The sequence below is a fragment of the Hevea brasiliensis genome, chromosome 5 (assembly GCF_030052815.1).
Source record: "Hevea brasiliensis isolate MT/VB/25A 57/8 chromosome 5, ASM3005281v1, whole genome shotgun sequence".
Lineage (NCBI taxonomy): Eukaryota > Viridiplantae > Streptophyta > Magnoliopsida > Malpighiales > Euphorbiaceae > Hevea > Hevea brasiliensis.
The window spans coordinates 16872855-16888337 of NC_079497.1; the positions used below are offsets into that span (position 1 = coordinate 16872855).

Here is a 15483-nt window from a genome sequence, read left to right on the forward strand (position 1 = left end):
AAAATCAGGGGTGTTACATAATTGGTCTCTCCAATATTTTTACATATTGTAACTACAAATGTTAAAAGAGCATTTTTGCAATGAAAATTATGAATACTTGATGTTGAATTGAATAAAGATCAATTATTTAATAATTTTTTAATTACATATATTGAAAAAAAAAAAAAATTGATGGCATTGATAATGAAATGATTATTCAAAACTTTCAAAAAATGAAAACTCGTCAAGATAAATTGTAAACTCAATATTATAGTAAGAATTTGTTGTTTTATAAAATTATTTTCTTTAATTTTTTACTTTATTCATGTTACATATAAAAAATTGCATGTATCATTATACTTTTTTTCCCCACTTTCAGCAGATGATTTATTATTTTATACAATAATTTTTTATGTAAATTATGTAAAATAATTTTTGACATACATATATATATATATATATATATATATATATATATATATATATATATATATATATATATATATATATATATATATATATATAATACGTGTAAATAAAAAAAATTATTTTAAATTTAAAAAATGAAAACTCCAAACTAATAAATGCATTGCTAATATATATTATTCATAAAACAATTACGTTGCTAATAATAATACAAGAGGATGATTTAACCCTAAACTTTATAAATAAATATAAATATATAATAGAATAAAAAAATCATAAACTATATAAATAATAAATCCTCTTTATGTAACCAAAGAGGATGGTTTGAAAAATACAGTTTTGATTTTATTTATGACTAATAAACTAAAAGTATAATAAAGTTAAAAAGATACAATCATGGTAATTTAGTATTATGGCAATGAATGGCTAAATTTAATAGACTATTTTAAATCAATATATTATGATAATATTTGTTTTTCGAGATATATTATGATAACGGAAATTAAGGCTATATTTATTTATTGAAAATAATTTGTCTGTAAAAAATATTTTTTTAAAAATAAATTATTTTTTTATTTAAAAATAATTAAATTCATTGGAAAAAAAAATAACTAAAAATACTTATTGGTAACTAGTCTCAGTAAAAATAATAATAATAATAATAGTAAAATAAGTATCGGAGAAAACGACTTCCCAATCTTAAAACAGGAAGCTACTTTCTCAAACTTAAAAGAGTATGATGGGAAAAATGATTTCGTGTTTTCATTTTTGGTCCAAACAAGAGAAAAGATAAAAAATTATTTTTAAGGAAAACGTTTACTGACACACACAAAAACAGTTGAAAGTGCGAAAATCATATGATACTGTTTAGAAGCGCGCACACCCACAAAAACAATTAAAGTGCGAAAATCATATGATACTCTCTCGAAGCACATTATTTTGACCTTGAAAGCCAACTGCGCAAAGCAAGCTAATTTGAATTAATATATAGGAGAGTATAAAAGGCCAACGAGCTCCAGAGATGCATTGCAGAGATGACAAAGCAAGTGCAGCTTTGCTTTATAAAAGGGAAGTGAGCCACAAGTAGACATCAAAAGCTGTTAAGAGCTATCCAGTAAGTAACTACCGACAACAACAAGACGGTATGACTCCTTTGCTTTCTTTAGCTTTTGATTATCATGTATTAACAGCTAGAGGTTGAAAGCTGAAACCCTACCATTGCCATTTACCAAGCAATAAACCTCTATTACTGTTTAATTTATTACGTATAAAGAACTTATTATTCAAATACACTGCTGATTAACTGGGGCCTTTCCTACTTCTAAATGAGAAAAAAAAAAATCTAGACATTTCCTGGCATGCGGTGTCGTTTTGAAAGTTGATCGACAATAATGAAACTAAGGCCTGCCAAAAGTTACATTATTCTAGTGTTATTCTTCCTCAGGCCTTGGCATTTTGAGAAATTAAAGAAAAACCGTTAAGAATATTAAGACAACGTTAGAATCTAGCTTCGATATCACTCTAAAGTTATGCTTGACCAACTACTAGCCAGACCAAAATTGTAATTTGTTGATGAAGGCATAGACTTCTGATGAAAATCTCAATCTAATTCACCTAATTGAAAAACCCCACCATTTCTTTACTCACTATATAATTAGCATCATCTTTTCAACACGTTTTCTGCATCCAATCAATAACTCTCTCTCTCACAATCTTTCATATCTTACTACCTTTTTCTTCTACAACAATATCCTCCAAGCAAACACCACAGTAAGATGGGTTCGAGCAATCTTCCAGCAGCTGCCATTTTGAGGGCTATTGTGCTTTCATTGTATAGTTTCTTTATTTTCCCTGACTTGGTAGTTGCAAAGCATACAGGCATTACTAGGCACTACAAGTTCAATGTATGTATCGCTGATCATTAGTTACCCTCCATGTCTTGTATTAGACTAAGGAAATCACCTTTTTTTTTTGGCCTTTTTCTTTTGAAGATTGTGATGCAAAACGTTACAAGATTGTGCCAAACAAAGAGTATAGTGACTGTGAATGGTAAGATCCCTGGGCCCCGGATCATAGCAAGGGAAGGCGATAGGCTTTTAATTAAGGTCGTCAATCTTGTTCAATACAATGTCACACTCCATTGGTATGGAAGCTAGCTTAATGTTAATTTTTTGGTGGATTCTATTTTAATTGGTATTCCTTAATTAGTTATTGTACTTAGATCAGAAATTGATGAATAGGCATGGAGTAAGGCAGCGAAGGAGCGGATGGGCAGACGGACCTGCCTACATCACACAGTGTCCGATTCAAACAGGACAGACCTATTTGTATAATTTCACAGTAACTGGCCAAAGGGGAACATTGTTCTGGCATGCTCACATCTCATGGCTTAGAGTGACTCTGTATGGTTCCTTTGTCATCCTCCCAAAGAAAAATGCTTCTTACCCATTTCCCCAGCCTCACAAAGAAGTCCCTATAATTTTTGGTAATTCACATAAACCATACTATATAGTGATAAATATTGCGCTCTCTGAAACTTTTTGCCTCAAAATATTGCAGGGGAATGGTGGAAAGCTGACACAGAGACAATTATTAACCAAGCAACTCAAACAGGCGGAGCACCAAATGTCTCTGACGCCTTCACAATTAATGGTCTTCCAGGACCCTTGTATAACTGTTCTGCAAAAGGTTCTGCAACTAATTATTTGATCCCTTTTCGTATCATAGAGAGAATTTTGATATTAATTAAATGAATATTATAAAGGACCTATATTAATTATGTGCAGATACATTTAAGCTGAAGGTGGAGCCTGGAAAAACCTATCTCCTTCGTTTAATCAATGCTGCACTCAACGATCAGCTTTTCTTCAGCATCGCAAATCACAGTCTCACTGTTGTTGAAACGGATGCAGTCTATGTCAAGCCCTTTAAGAGCCACATTGTACTCATCACTCCTGGACAAACCACAAACGTCCTGCTCGAGGCCAAAGCCACTCCACCTAATGCCACCTTCTTAATGGCTGCTAGGCCTTACGCCACCGGTCCAGCTGCTTTTGATAACACCACCACCTCTGGAATTCTCGAATATGAGAAACCTTCTGTTTCTAACTCCAAGAACAAGAAACATCCCCTTCTTAAGCCATCACTTCCAGCATTCAATGATACCACATTTTCCATGAAATTCTCCCAGAAAATTCGTAGCTTGGCCACCGCAAAATTCCCAGCTAAAGTCCCCAAAAAGATTGATAGACGTTTCTTTTTCACAGTTGGGTTAGGGACACTCCCGTGCTCCCAAAACCAAACCTGTCAAGGGCCCAACAATAATAGAGTAGCAGCTTCAATCAACAATGTGTCGTTTGTGCAACCAAATGTAGCCCTTCTCCAGGCTCATTTCTTTAACCAATCAAAGGGAGTGTATACAACTGATTTCCCAGCTAACCCACCTTTCAAATTTAACTATACAGGAACACCACCTAGCAATATTATGGCAACCACTGGTACAAAGGTGGTGGTGCTGCCTTTTAATACGAACGTGGAGCTAGTATTGCAGGATACTACCATTATTTTGGCAGAAAGCCATCCTCTTCATCTCCATGGCTTCAATTTCTTTGTGGTTGGACAAGGTTTTGGCAACTTCAACTCCAGTAAGGACCCTGCCAAATTCAACCTTGTTGACCCTGCGGAGAGAAATACTGTAGGTGTGCCTTCTGGCGGTTGGGTGGCCATACGGTTCCTTGCAGACAACCCAGGTGAGTTTCAGCAATATATAAACGATACTATTTAAGTATTTATCCATCTCCATGATTCTGAGTTTATAAAATTCAAATTTTAATAACACTTAATTAAAAAAAAAAGAAAAAAAAACAATCTATCATATATTTGTAAAGAATTTTTATTATGTAAATATTGATTTATTTCCAACTTATGAGTTAAAATTTATTAAATTTATTTTAAATTATTTTTTTAATACTTCCTAATTCCTATACTTAAAAATATATTTTTCTCAACAATAATCCTTTCTGCTGATAATTTTGTTCGACTAATGATAATTCTATAAACTTATTCAATAAAAGGAAAAACTTTCTTAAAAAAAAAAAAAAAGAGTAAAGATGATAAATGAATTTTAGTATTTTTTTAAATGTGAAATTTTTTTTATAATTAATTTTATTTGATATTTTAAAATTTTTAATTTAATTTAAAAATAATTTTAATATCACTTAAATAAAATTGATTTTTGAAAAAATGAAGTGTAAATGATATGTATGCGTGAATAGGTGTTTGGTTTATGCACTGCCATCTGGAAGTTCACACCAGCTGGGGCTTGAAGATGGCTTGGGTTGTCATGGACGGGATAAGACACAATCAAAAGCTGCCACCTCCACCTTCTGATCTTCCCAAATGTTAATTTTGTAATTTTATACGTGTTTTCCACATTCTTTTATCTTTTCATTCACTGTCCTTTTCTTCCCCAGAAAGAAAGAGAGAGTGCAACGCTGTTTTCATTTGCACTTTCCATTATGTGCCAACTGCACTGTATCCCACAAAATGAAAGTGGGTGGAGCTTTGATTAATTTGCTAGGCTGGTAATATTACTCACTTAATTACCAATGATAGATACATGCATAAATATTCATATTTGTAATTTTTAAATTTGCATATTTTATCCTATTACATTTCCCAAAATTTAAAATAATTTGTTACACTCTAAATTTATAACTTTATAATAGTGAATGAATAAATCTTATATACACCTTGATTTATACATTCAATTAATTTACAAATGTCACGTTATATAAAATTACAGTGAATACTATTTAAAATCATAATTGGGCATATTTTAAATTATAATTTATTAAATTTTTATAGATTGAATATACATTTCTATGAATTGGGTATATATATATATATATATATATATATATATATATATATATATATATATTTAACTGCACATAAGAATTTTTCGTAATTAAATATGTATATCTTTAAATAAGAGATTGAGAGACTGAGAATTCAAATTGAATCTATTAGAAAAGCATTTTACTTAACTTAAGCTCTAAAAATAAGTTTAGTTATTTGGTAATAAGTCAAGCTATGCGCTCACGGGTAATATATTTTCAACTAGATATAATTTTATCTTGTTATAAAAGTAATAAATATGGACCAATTTTTACTTACCATCCCTTATCTTAGAATTTATTACACTTCATTTCTCATTTTTATTTTATTACTATAAAATCCTTCAACTTAAAAAATCTTATATAAAAGTTCCTTAACTTAAAAAAAAAATTACATAAAAGTCTCTCATGCTATAATCCCTTCATATATCTAACAATTTGATATGTACCAATGTAAAATGAAAATGTTAAGTTTGTTTTGATATTATTGTTAAAATTACTATTAAATATATTAGTTATAAAGTATTAAAGTCTTGATATAAAAATAAATTGAACATATTTTAATATAAAAATATTAAAATAATAAAACAGTTTTTTTAGTTATTTTTTTTAATAGCATCTAAAATGATACTCTTTCTAAAGAGCACTTTTTGGTCTATGAAATTCAATGCCAAATAAATTTGAATACTTTTTTTTAGTTTAAAAAAATATGAGGTGAGTATGTTAGATGGGTTTTTTGATTTTAGAGCTGAATTTTTTTTTTTGGTAATACGATTTTTTAACTGAATATACCTCATTTATATGTTTAGGTATAAAATTACAGAGTTTCGATTACTATAGATATTTCGAGTGATATGATAATTTAATTCTAAATCGAGCAAAAAATATAATTTTTATATTTTTAAGAAAGATTAATAGATATGAAATAGATGTTATAGGAGAGAGGTTAATATAAATTTTATACGTAACATTTTAATTTTTTAATTTTTTTATTATATAATATAATCTAATTACGTATTAAATTGATCAAAGATACGACGATATTCTATCACGAGTGACCTTTGTATAATAGATTTTAAGTTAATAAACCTTTAGGTAATTTTTTTAAGGTGGAAAACTTTTACATAATATTTTTTTTTAAATTGAGTGATTTTTATATAATAAAATATAAATAATAATAAAAATATAATAAATTTTAAAATTAAAATACTATCGAAATAAATTGACCAATAAATATATGCATAGCGAAGTTTAAACAGTAAATATTTAGATTTTATAAAATTCATATAAATAAATATATTTATCATTTTAACTTTTAAAATAAATATATTTATTTTTTATTAAAAGAATATGACAGAGAGTAAAAATACATTTTATAGAGCCAGCCAATATAGAAAAAAAGCTGCAACAATCCCAAGACCGATTATAACTTCATCTAACGGCAGAGTGCGGTGAACCCAAGTCATATATTTGTAAATATTTACAAAATAAGGATAAAATTGTCCTCACGAAAATTAAACTTTTCTCTGGAAGACATACTGACTGTGCTATCGTTTCTGGCTTTGTAGATATTCTCTCAAAGATATTCAGCAATTTGAAAACCAATGCTTCAGTGATACCCTTTTTTCTTTGTCTATGTATATGTGTTGTTTGCATGCATTGATCCCTTTCTCTTTGTCCTTTCTCCTTATTCTCTTTGTTAATTTCGTTGATCTGTATTTATTTGATGGGTTTTTGCTAATGTAGAGTTGGATGTTTCGAATTGTACTTCGGTTCCTCGTCTAATTTCTACTGTAACTTTTATTTTTGTTTGGTATTTGTGAAAAACAGAAGGGGGTAAAGGAAGAGGAATTTTATGTCTGTTCTAATGAAAATCTAATTCAATTCATTATTTTCTTGTTTCTTTAATTAATTTTTTGTTGGAACTCCAATTTCAGGATCTTAATTTTTACTAAAATATGACTTCTGGGTTTTCTTTTCTGTTTGATCTTCTCTGCCTCTCAGTTTGGCTAGTGAGAAACCCGTGGGAAAGTATAAATCTGGAAACTTTACCTATTAGTCTATTAGGTTTGCCTTAGTTCAGTGGGTCTGAAATTGAAATAATGCATGTTCTCTTCACATTATATTAGATCTGGAATGAGGGGCGGGTGGATGTGTAAAAGAAAATATTTAGAGTTCATCCATGGTTGCAGCTACTGCAGTCCTTTTGTTACCTGTGAATGGTTTCCAAATTAGCATCGATTTTCTGTTAATTTCTCAAAGGTTTCTCCAACCTAAAATTTGTATAGTGTAAAACATACCTTCTATTTCTCTTTTCTGTATCCTATTCTTGGTCTATTTCTTTCTTTCTTTTTATTTTTCTTTTTTAATCTTATGCATCTATTTATATTTTATACCTTCAGAAGACAAAGCTGAATTAATTGCCTTACTGTTGTGGGCAGAGCCACCTCTCTCAGCTGACTTTTTGGAAATGCCATTGTTTTTTGCTGGTGCCGCCTCCACCCACCTTTCATTTTCTCCTTGCACGCCTACCCAATAGAAGCAATGAAGCAAGCCTCAGGCTTTTCTGTGCCTGTAGCCATTGTCGTTTTGGCCATCATCTACATTTACTTCTCCACGCTCTTTGTCTTCATAGATGGTTGGTTTGGCCTTATGTCCTCCCCAGGAATCATGAACGCTCTTGTCTTCACCGCCGTGGCTCTCATGTGTGTCTTGAACTATGCTTTTGCCATCTTGACAGATCCCGGTTCAGTCCCGTCCACGTACATGCCTAATATCGAAGATGCTGATAGCACAATTCATGAGATCAAACGCAAAGTAGAGTAAAATCTTGGGATTTATGAATTTCTATTCATTCATTTGGATTTTGAAATATTACGTCGTATATGCTATTGTGTATTAAATGTTATTTTCTTGTACAGCTTTTTTATTTGATCTGTGCCAAATGATTAGGATATAGGATGTGGTAAAAGCAAGGGTGTAAGCTGTTTTTTTCTTAATTTGTTAATGTCATTTTAGTTCATCTGGAGGAAAAGAAATCCCACATATTCAAAATTCAAACGGAGTTTATATAGAATTTTTGCATTTTAAAATCCAAAAACAACAAAATTGCTTTTAATTTTTGATCTAAAATGGGAGGGAATAGTCTGTGAAAGGATTTGAATAAGAATCAGTGAATTAAATGATTAGAGGAAGACCCTGCGCAGACAAGTTTACCTGTTTAGCGATTGGCTGGATCTGTATATTCTTCAGTACTATGGAATTTTAGTAATATGTTTCCTAGTTTAAATGAGACTTTTACTTTTTGTTGATGCTTGCAACTTGTTAGTTTTGACATCCAATTAGTGTTGTGCTCAAGGTCTGGGAATTGCCTTCATCATGTGCCACCATTATAACTTTCTTCTTCAGCAAATGTATGTCTTAAATGTATGAATGAATAGCAAGAGATAAAAGCAGTTGTTTGCCTTATGTTATGCAACTCAATTATTGACTTGGAAAGTAAAGAGGTTAGAACCATTGCTTTTCATTCCGTGTTAACCTTGCCAGCATATGCATACTGATTTTTATGTTTGTAGAACTTCAAAAGGTTCATATGCATATTAAGGCCAACAAATATTCTTGATAGTATGCATTAATCAAACATTTAGAAATTGATGATTTGATAACTAATTGGGCTCTCAATTTTTGCCTAACATCCCACTGGTCATATATTATTGTTCTTTATTTTTACTCTTGGATTGTTGTATTCACAAAACACATTCTTAAATTGAGACCAGCACATATTCCTTAAAAGCGTACATTAAATCATTAATCAGGCATGTAGAAACTGATGGATGGGAAATTAATTGGCTCTTTAGTTGTGCCTTTATGCAACCTATCATATGTGCTTGTTCATATTTTCAACATACAATCTTTCTTTTTTATGCTTAAAATCTTGCCATTCCTTAATGAAATATTTGAATATTCTATTGAGAAATTTGGTTGTATTCAATATCTGAATAGTGGGGGTAGACCTAAACTGACTTGAAGGAAAGTAGTACAACATGACCTAGAAGTATTACACATTTTCGAGGATTTAACCCAAAATCGTTTAGAGTGGAGAAAAATAATCTATATAGCCGACCCTAAATTTTTGGGATAAAGGTTTAGTTGAGTTGAGTTGAGTTATAAGTTTCGCAATCTTGCTTTCATGTTGTTTGAGATCATAATTTTCTGCTATTATCATCCTAGATTGTGGTTTTCTTTTTGCAATATTGTTTTTTACTAATATTTTTCAATAAATTATTGGTATGTGCCAAATCTTACACCTATTTATCAACATTTTATAAGTTTATATTAATCATCTATACTAGTTTTATCTATTTTATTGAACCTTTTTTTTTCCTGAGTTATGTAAGCATAATAATAATAATAATAATAATAATAATAATAATAATAATAATAATAATAATAATAATAATAATATTTGTGGACTTTTGTATAGAGAGGAGGTCATTGTCTATTGAATCAGCTACAAGTTTAATGTCCTTTTAGACTTTGACTAATTTCTTTTTTTTTTTTAAATGGATTAATTAAGATATAAGATATCATATCAAAAAAAAATTTCCCCTGAAAGAGTAACATACCTTGATAACTCTCTATCCAAACAACTCATAACACTAGTGATTCATTAGTCAGTTACTATTACCCTTTTAGATCATCATGCTGTTTGGCTTATAATTAGGTAGTCATTGTTTAGTGTGAACTAATTTTCCTTCAAAATCCATATGGAAATGGAACAAATATTGTATCTAGCCAATTTCTTTATTGAGACAGTGAAATAATCATCTTTGGAATGCAAAGAAAGAATTTGGTAACCTGAAATTGCAATACTAGGTCAAAGTTGGCAAATTTCTATATATGACACTTTACTTTGTTGATTTGTTTGTAGGGAGGAGACTTGAGATATTGTCGGAAGTGTTCTCACTATAAACCTCCTCGCGCTCATCATTGTCGCATTTGCAAAAGATGTGTGTTGCGAATGGTATGCATGATATGTATTTTCATTCATGCCTTATCTCAAATATTTTGGTTAGAGTTTAAAGTGCTTCCTGTTGACTGTAAAAGGACCACCACTGCGTTTGGATAAATAATTGCGTAGGCCATGCAAACTATAAGGCGTTCTTCATATTTGTTGTGTACGCTGTAATTTCGTGCATTTATTCGCTGGTATGTCATTATCCTCACTCCAAATGTGGTTTGATTACCTTCTAGCGTCTACTTCTACCACACAACTATTCATATATCACTTAATGCATTCAAATGGCTAGCTTGTTGTTATCATTTGTTTTGTATGGGATGGTTTCTTTTCTTTTGTGTTTTTTCACATTATTGAATAGAAAGCTCATAATAATTTCTTTTATTTCTGTCAAATAAATTCTTCAGGTCTTGCTTGTCGGTAGTCTAACTGTCGACCCTGAAAAGGATGACCAACAAAATGGTGGCTTTTCCAGAAGCATATATGTACATGCCAATAGCCATTCTTATGGTCTTAGATAATTCTGAATAGATTGATCACGTTGCTCTTTATTTACTATTTTCAGGTTATATCTGGGTTGTTGTTAATCCCCTTAAATGTTGCACTCGGCGTTCTTTTGGGTTGGCATATCTACCTTATCTTGCAAAACAAAACCACCATTGAGGTTATTCAAATTAATGAATCATCTTCATGTTGGTATTTCTTTTTTGTGGCCTATTTGATCTTAAATTTTGATGACGTTCTTATTTTCTATTTTGGCAGTATCATGAAGGAGTGAGAGCTTTGTGGCTTGCAGAGAAAGGAGGGAACATTTATAAGCATCCATATAATATTGGAGCTTATGAAAATCTGACAACTGTGAGAAACTTGCACCACTTTGCTTTTCTTTCTAGCATAAATAATCTATTGTGCATCTTTAGAAATCTTGGAACATGGAAGGATTGAGTACTTGGTCTTCAATATAATGTTCAAAATGCATGCCTCATTGCATTGATCCATTTTGTTGGCCATTGCTTCTTGGTTGATGACAGGTTGATTTAGGTTCCATCTATTTCATATTTTCCATGAAAGTCCACAATTTCTCGTATTTTAGGTTGCTTAGGAAAATTGACCAACATTAAAAAAAAATGATTAAAGAGAAAACTTAGCCATCTTAAGGTAACTTCCTATTCTGAAAATAATAAAATCATTCTCTAGATTTTCACAAACTAATAGAAAAAAATAGAAATGTCTAGGAAAACCACATATTTTTTTCATACTCGCAAGTTTAATGATCATTACCACTTGCGGATCTATGTGGGTGGTAGTAGGGTTAATTGCCACCACTGGCCCCGCTATTTATTTATAAAATTTGTGCTATATTTTTCAATTTTAAGAAATTTCCAGCCACTCAATTGATTTAATTGTCCCAGTATCAATATAAAATTTTCATATAATTTGTATATCTGTGTAATTGCCTCACTAAACTTTAAATATGCTGCTAGCCTGGTTGGTCTTCCTCCATCTTTAAGATGTAAGAGAGGAGGAAGTCTCGAGTTCGAGTCTCTCTATCTACCTACTTTGAGATTTATCACTTTTATGACGAGAAAGGGAGATGATTACCTTTCCCTAGTTAGTTTGCAGTTATTATCATAGCCCATCGGACTTTCATTGAATCCAAAATGAAATTTTAAATATGCCTTCATTAAAATCAAATGATTATAGTTTTTTAATACATTGATATATGTGTGTGTGTGTGTGTGTGTGTGTGCGCGTGTGTTCATTGCCTTCATTGACAAATTTTTAGATCTGCCACTTTTACCAATTATCTTAGGTTTATGGAACGCTAGCACCACTGACAACTATAATTTACCCTTTTTGTGTAATTTGTCCTCTGATTCAATTAGAAGAAGAAAGTATTGTCATGGTAGGTCCAACAGTTGTGTAATCTTATTTACAACTCAACTCAATTCAACTCAACTAAGCTTTTATCTCAAAAATTTGGTGTCAGCTATATGGATTCTCTTTCTCTACTCTAAACGATTTTGGGTTAAGTCTCGGAAATGTATAATGCTTCTAAGTCATGTTGTACTACTCTTATCCAAATCAGTTTAGGTCTACCCCTATTTTTCTTTCTATTGTCTAACCTAATGTGCTCTACTTGTCTAACTGGAGCCTCTGTATGTCTGCGCTTCACATGACCAAACTATTTCAATCTCTCTTCTTTCAACTTATCCTTAATTGACACCACTCTTACCTTTCTCTAATACTCTCATTACGGACTTTATCTAGTCTAGTATGGCCACTCATCCACTCTTATTTCTTTTCTAGTTTACTCAAAATGCTAGAAAATAATTTCCAATTGATTTTGAGTTTGTTTGTGATTGAGATTGAAAACTTTATCTTTTTTTTTGGGAAAAAAAAAAAAACCCTTTTAGATGCTGTTTAAATTAAAATCAAATTTTAAGGGTTTATTTTTGAGATAGTATTTTATCAATTTCTGTTCAAATAACAATGCCAAAAAGATTAATTGTCACCACCAAATAAAAAAAAAAGTAATTTACTCTGTTTTCCTCAAAATACTTTTCGCAAGTTATTTTCAATGGAACATGTGAGCCTTGCTGAGTCTGACAAGACTTGACTTTGATTTTTAGCTTTTAGATTGTTGTTTCTACATAGTCGCACACTGCTACCAATTGAGCATACAGAAAACTGCACCAACTAGTAATTATCATGATCGCTTGGCAGTGAGCTGATGAAAATTTTAAAACTAAAGCACTTACAAATTTTGGTGCAATTTTTTTAGGCTTTTGACTTTCATTTTCTTCTCATGGAACAAATTCATCATTTTGTTCTTGGTGCATCATTCAAATTTAAGATACAAATTGCATAGAGATGCTAGTCTATATTATGTTAAAAATAAAAAAAATAAAAAAAAGAAGATTCTCATATTTCATTACTACTGAAATATAATACATTTCCAGGAACTTGGAGATTTACTATTATATGGATAGTTACATCACTCAGTTCTACTCATGCATAGCCTCACAAATTGCAAAACCATACGTGGTATGGACAAGTAAACTAGTCTCATGACTTGCCTACTTCATTGCTACCTTTCCTACTGTGGCATGGTCCTCGTTTGTTATTTGGTATTAGCTTGGGCAAGGTTCTATCCTTTTGCTAGACTGGCGTCCTAGAAATGATTTTAGTTAGCTATCCATCAAGATTGAGGTGTTAGGCAAATTTCATTTGAAGCTATTATCTAAACCTTGAACCTAAAGATTATGGCAATTAGGTGAGTTAACCTAGCAATCAAAATCAATTAGAAGGTAAAGAGCAATGAAAATCAATTAGAAGGTAGAGACTGTTTTGAAATATGAATAACATAAATGATTTTTATAACTAGCACTAAGGTTTTATTCTACATATTTAAGCTCTCTTCTAAATTTGATTGCTTCAGGTACTTGGGCCAAGTATTTTCTGTTGGTTATGTCCCCTATCAACACATATCGGTGCAGGTCTTCACTTTCTTACAATATATGATAACCCTACTATAACATCTTCCAAATGAAGTTCCATTGTGTTTGGTTGTGTTAGTGCATTGGCAATAAATGGATGTGGAGCTCTCTTAACTCTTCAATGGTGGATGCATGTTGATGCTTGTATATTGTCAAACCAAGTGCCCACAATTTTGGCTTTTTAACTTACAAAGAGAATGAATCCTGCATCATCACATGCTCATAACAGCCTAGTCCAAGAAAAGTTGTCCACTGCAAGTCTGATGATGTAAGGAAAGGAACTGACCCAGAATAGCTGAAGTAGTCAATCTGAGAAGTGTGAAGTAATTAGGCATAGCAATGTGTTTTTTCCCCCTCTCACATTATAGTTTTTCAGGGTTTTTTTTTTCTTTTATGTGGACTGTTTGGATAACACCTTGTGTATAAAGAGGGATTTGAATCCCCTACTTGTCAAAAGGAGCAGATAGAGGAGATGAGGAGAACTTGTATGATGAGCGGATAATTCTTGCATGTAATCTTTGTAAAATCAAATAATAAATCAAAGTTGTGAAGTAGTTTTGTTTGTTTGTATCGCTCTTCTTCTCTGTTTTCAGTTTGTCTTTGTTTTGTCTTGTATGTTACTATAGATCACTATAATTGCCTGCAAACCTTTAAAAGGATGAAATTAAATTTTGATTATCAGAGAACAGAAGGTCATATATTATTTTAAATAGAAAAATAACAACAAAAATAAATAAATGGAACAAATTAACCAGGGCCATTGATTGTAGATTTCTTACAAAATTTTATTCTTCAAAATAGTTTCTTTTTTGGAAAAAAATTCTTGAAAATAAATTTTCCCAATAAAAATATTCAAAATAATAATACTCAAAGCATTTATTTTTCAAATCCTTTCTTTTTGGAAATAAATTTTTTTGAGAGATGCTTTTTAAAAAAATTTAATGAGGACATTTTTAAAAGGGAAAAGTATAAAAAAAATATTTTTAACACATGAGAGATTGTGATTTAATTTTTATTAATTTGATATTTTTTATTTTCCTTCATTAATAATTGTGATTTAATTACTATTAAATGATGCTGATATAGTGATACATGGACGCAATGTTATTAATTTTAATGTCTTTATTTATTTTTTTACTTAAATATAAAAATTTGAAAGTATAAATCCTAAATTGAAAATTTTAACACCTCATGCCCTAAATTAAAAAATAAAAAGAAAATAGTAAAAAAAAAACTTACTAGAAGAGGTGAAAGTACATGAATGTACTTTTCCTTCACTTACAAATAAAATTTTATATTTTGATAAATAAATTTTTAAATATTATAATTATTTATAATCTATTTATCTCTAAGAATGTTCTCTTCTCTTCTCTCTTCCATCTCCCTCTTCCTCTAAATGCTTCTCTTTTTGCTCTCTTTTTCGATATAAGACGGTTCAATTTTACCCCACTTAAAAGTGTGAAGACAAACTTCTTTTTAAATGTTACACACAACTTCATTCATTGTAAAGTTAATAATTCACAATTTTGACACTATATAAAGAAATTTTTTACTCATATTTTATAATTTATTTTGCAAGAAATTCAAAACGAGAAATGAAACATTCCATATCAAACAGAGGGAAGAACAGATAGACAATAAGAAAAGAGAAAATTTTCAAAGG

The 15483-nt window shown here is 30.5% G+C and overlaps 2 protein-coding genes across 6 annotated transcripts; both read left to right on the forward strand.

Annotated features, from left to right (window-relative positions):
- The first annotated feature begins 1428 nt into the window (after positions 1 to 1428).
- Positions 1429 to 5080, forward strand: LOC110672647 (laccase-4). Of its 3 annotated transcripts, none has more exons than XM_021835471.2 (6): positions 1429 to 2309; positions 2397 to 2548; positions 2646 to 2890; positions 2965 to 3093; positions 3192 to 4154; positions 4680 to 5080. In XM_021835471.2, exons 1-6 carry the CDS (start codon positions 2181 to 2183, stop codon positions 4808 to 4810), a joined length of 1749 nt encoding a protein of 582 aa, XP_021691163.2. In that variant the 5' UTR covers positions 1429 to 2180; the 3' UTR covers positions 4811 to 5080. The 3 variants fall into 3 exon arrangements, with proteins under 3 accessions (XP_021691163.2, XP_021691164.2, XP_021691165.2); XM_021835472.2 differs by having other exon boundaries at positions 1429 to 1547; XM_021835473.2 differs by having other exon boundaries at positions 1434 to 1519.
- Positions 5081 to 6755: 1675 nt separating this feature from the next.
- Positions 6756 to 14390, forward strand: LOC110672650 (probable protein S-acyltransferase 16). Of its 3 annotated transcripts, none has more exons than XM_021835475.2 (8): positions 6756 to 6915; positions 7745 to 8120; positions 10234 to 10326; positions 10410 to 10511; positions 10728 to 10805; positions 10886 to 10984; positions 11083 to 11178; positions 13763 to 14390. In XM_021835475.2, the coding sequence occupies exons 2-8, from the start codon at positions 7848 to 7850 to the stop codon at positions 13871 to 13873; spliced, it is 852 nt and encodes a 283-aa protein (XP_021691167.2). In that variant the 5' UTR covers positions 6756 to 6915; positions 7745 to 7847; the 3' UTR covers positions 13874 to 14390. The 3 variants fall into 3 exon arrangements, with proteins under 3 accessions (XP_021691167.2, XP_058003081.1, XP_021691169.2); XM_058147098.1 differs by having other exon boundaries at positions 6792 to 7941; positions 8044 to 8120; XM_021835477.2 differs by lacking the exon at positions 10410 to 10511 and having other exon boundaries at positions 6793 to 8120.
- Positions 14391 to 15483: the final 1093 nt, after the last annotated feature.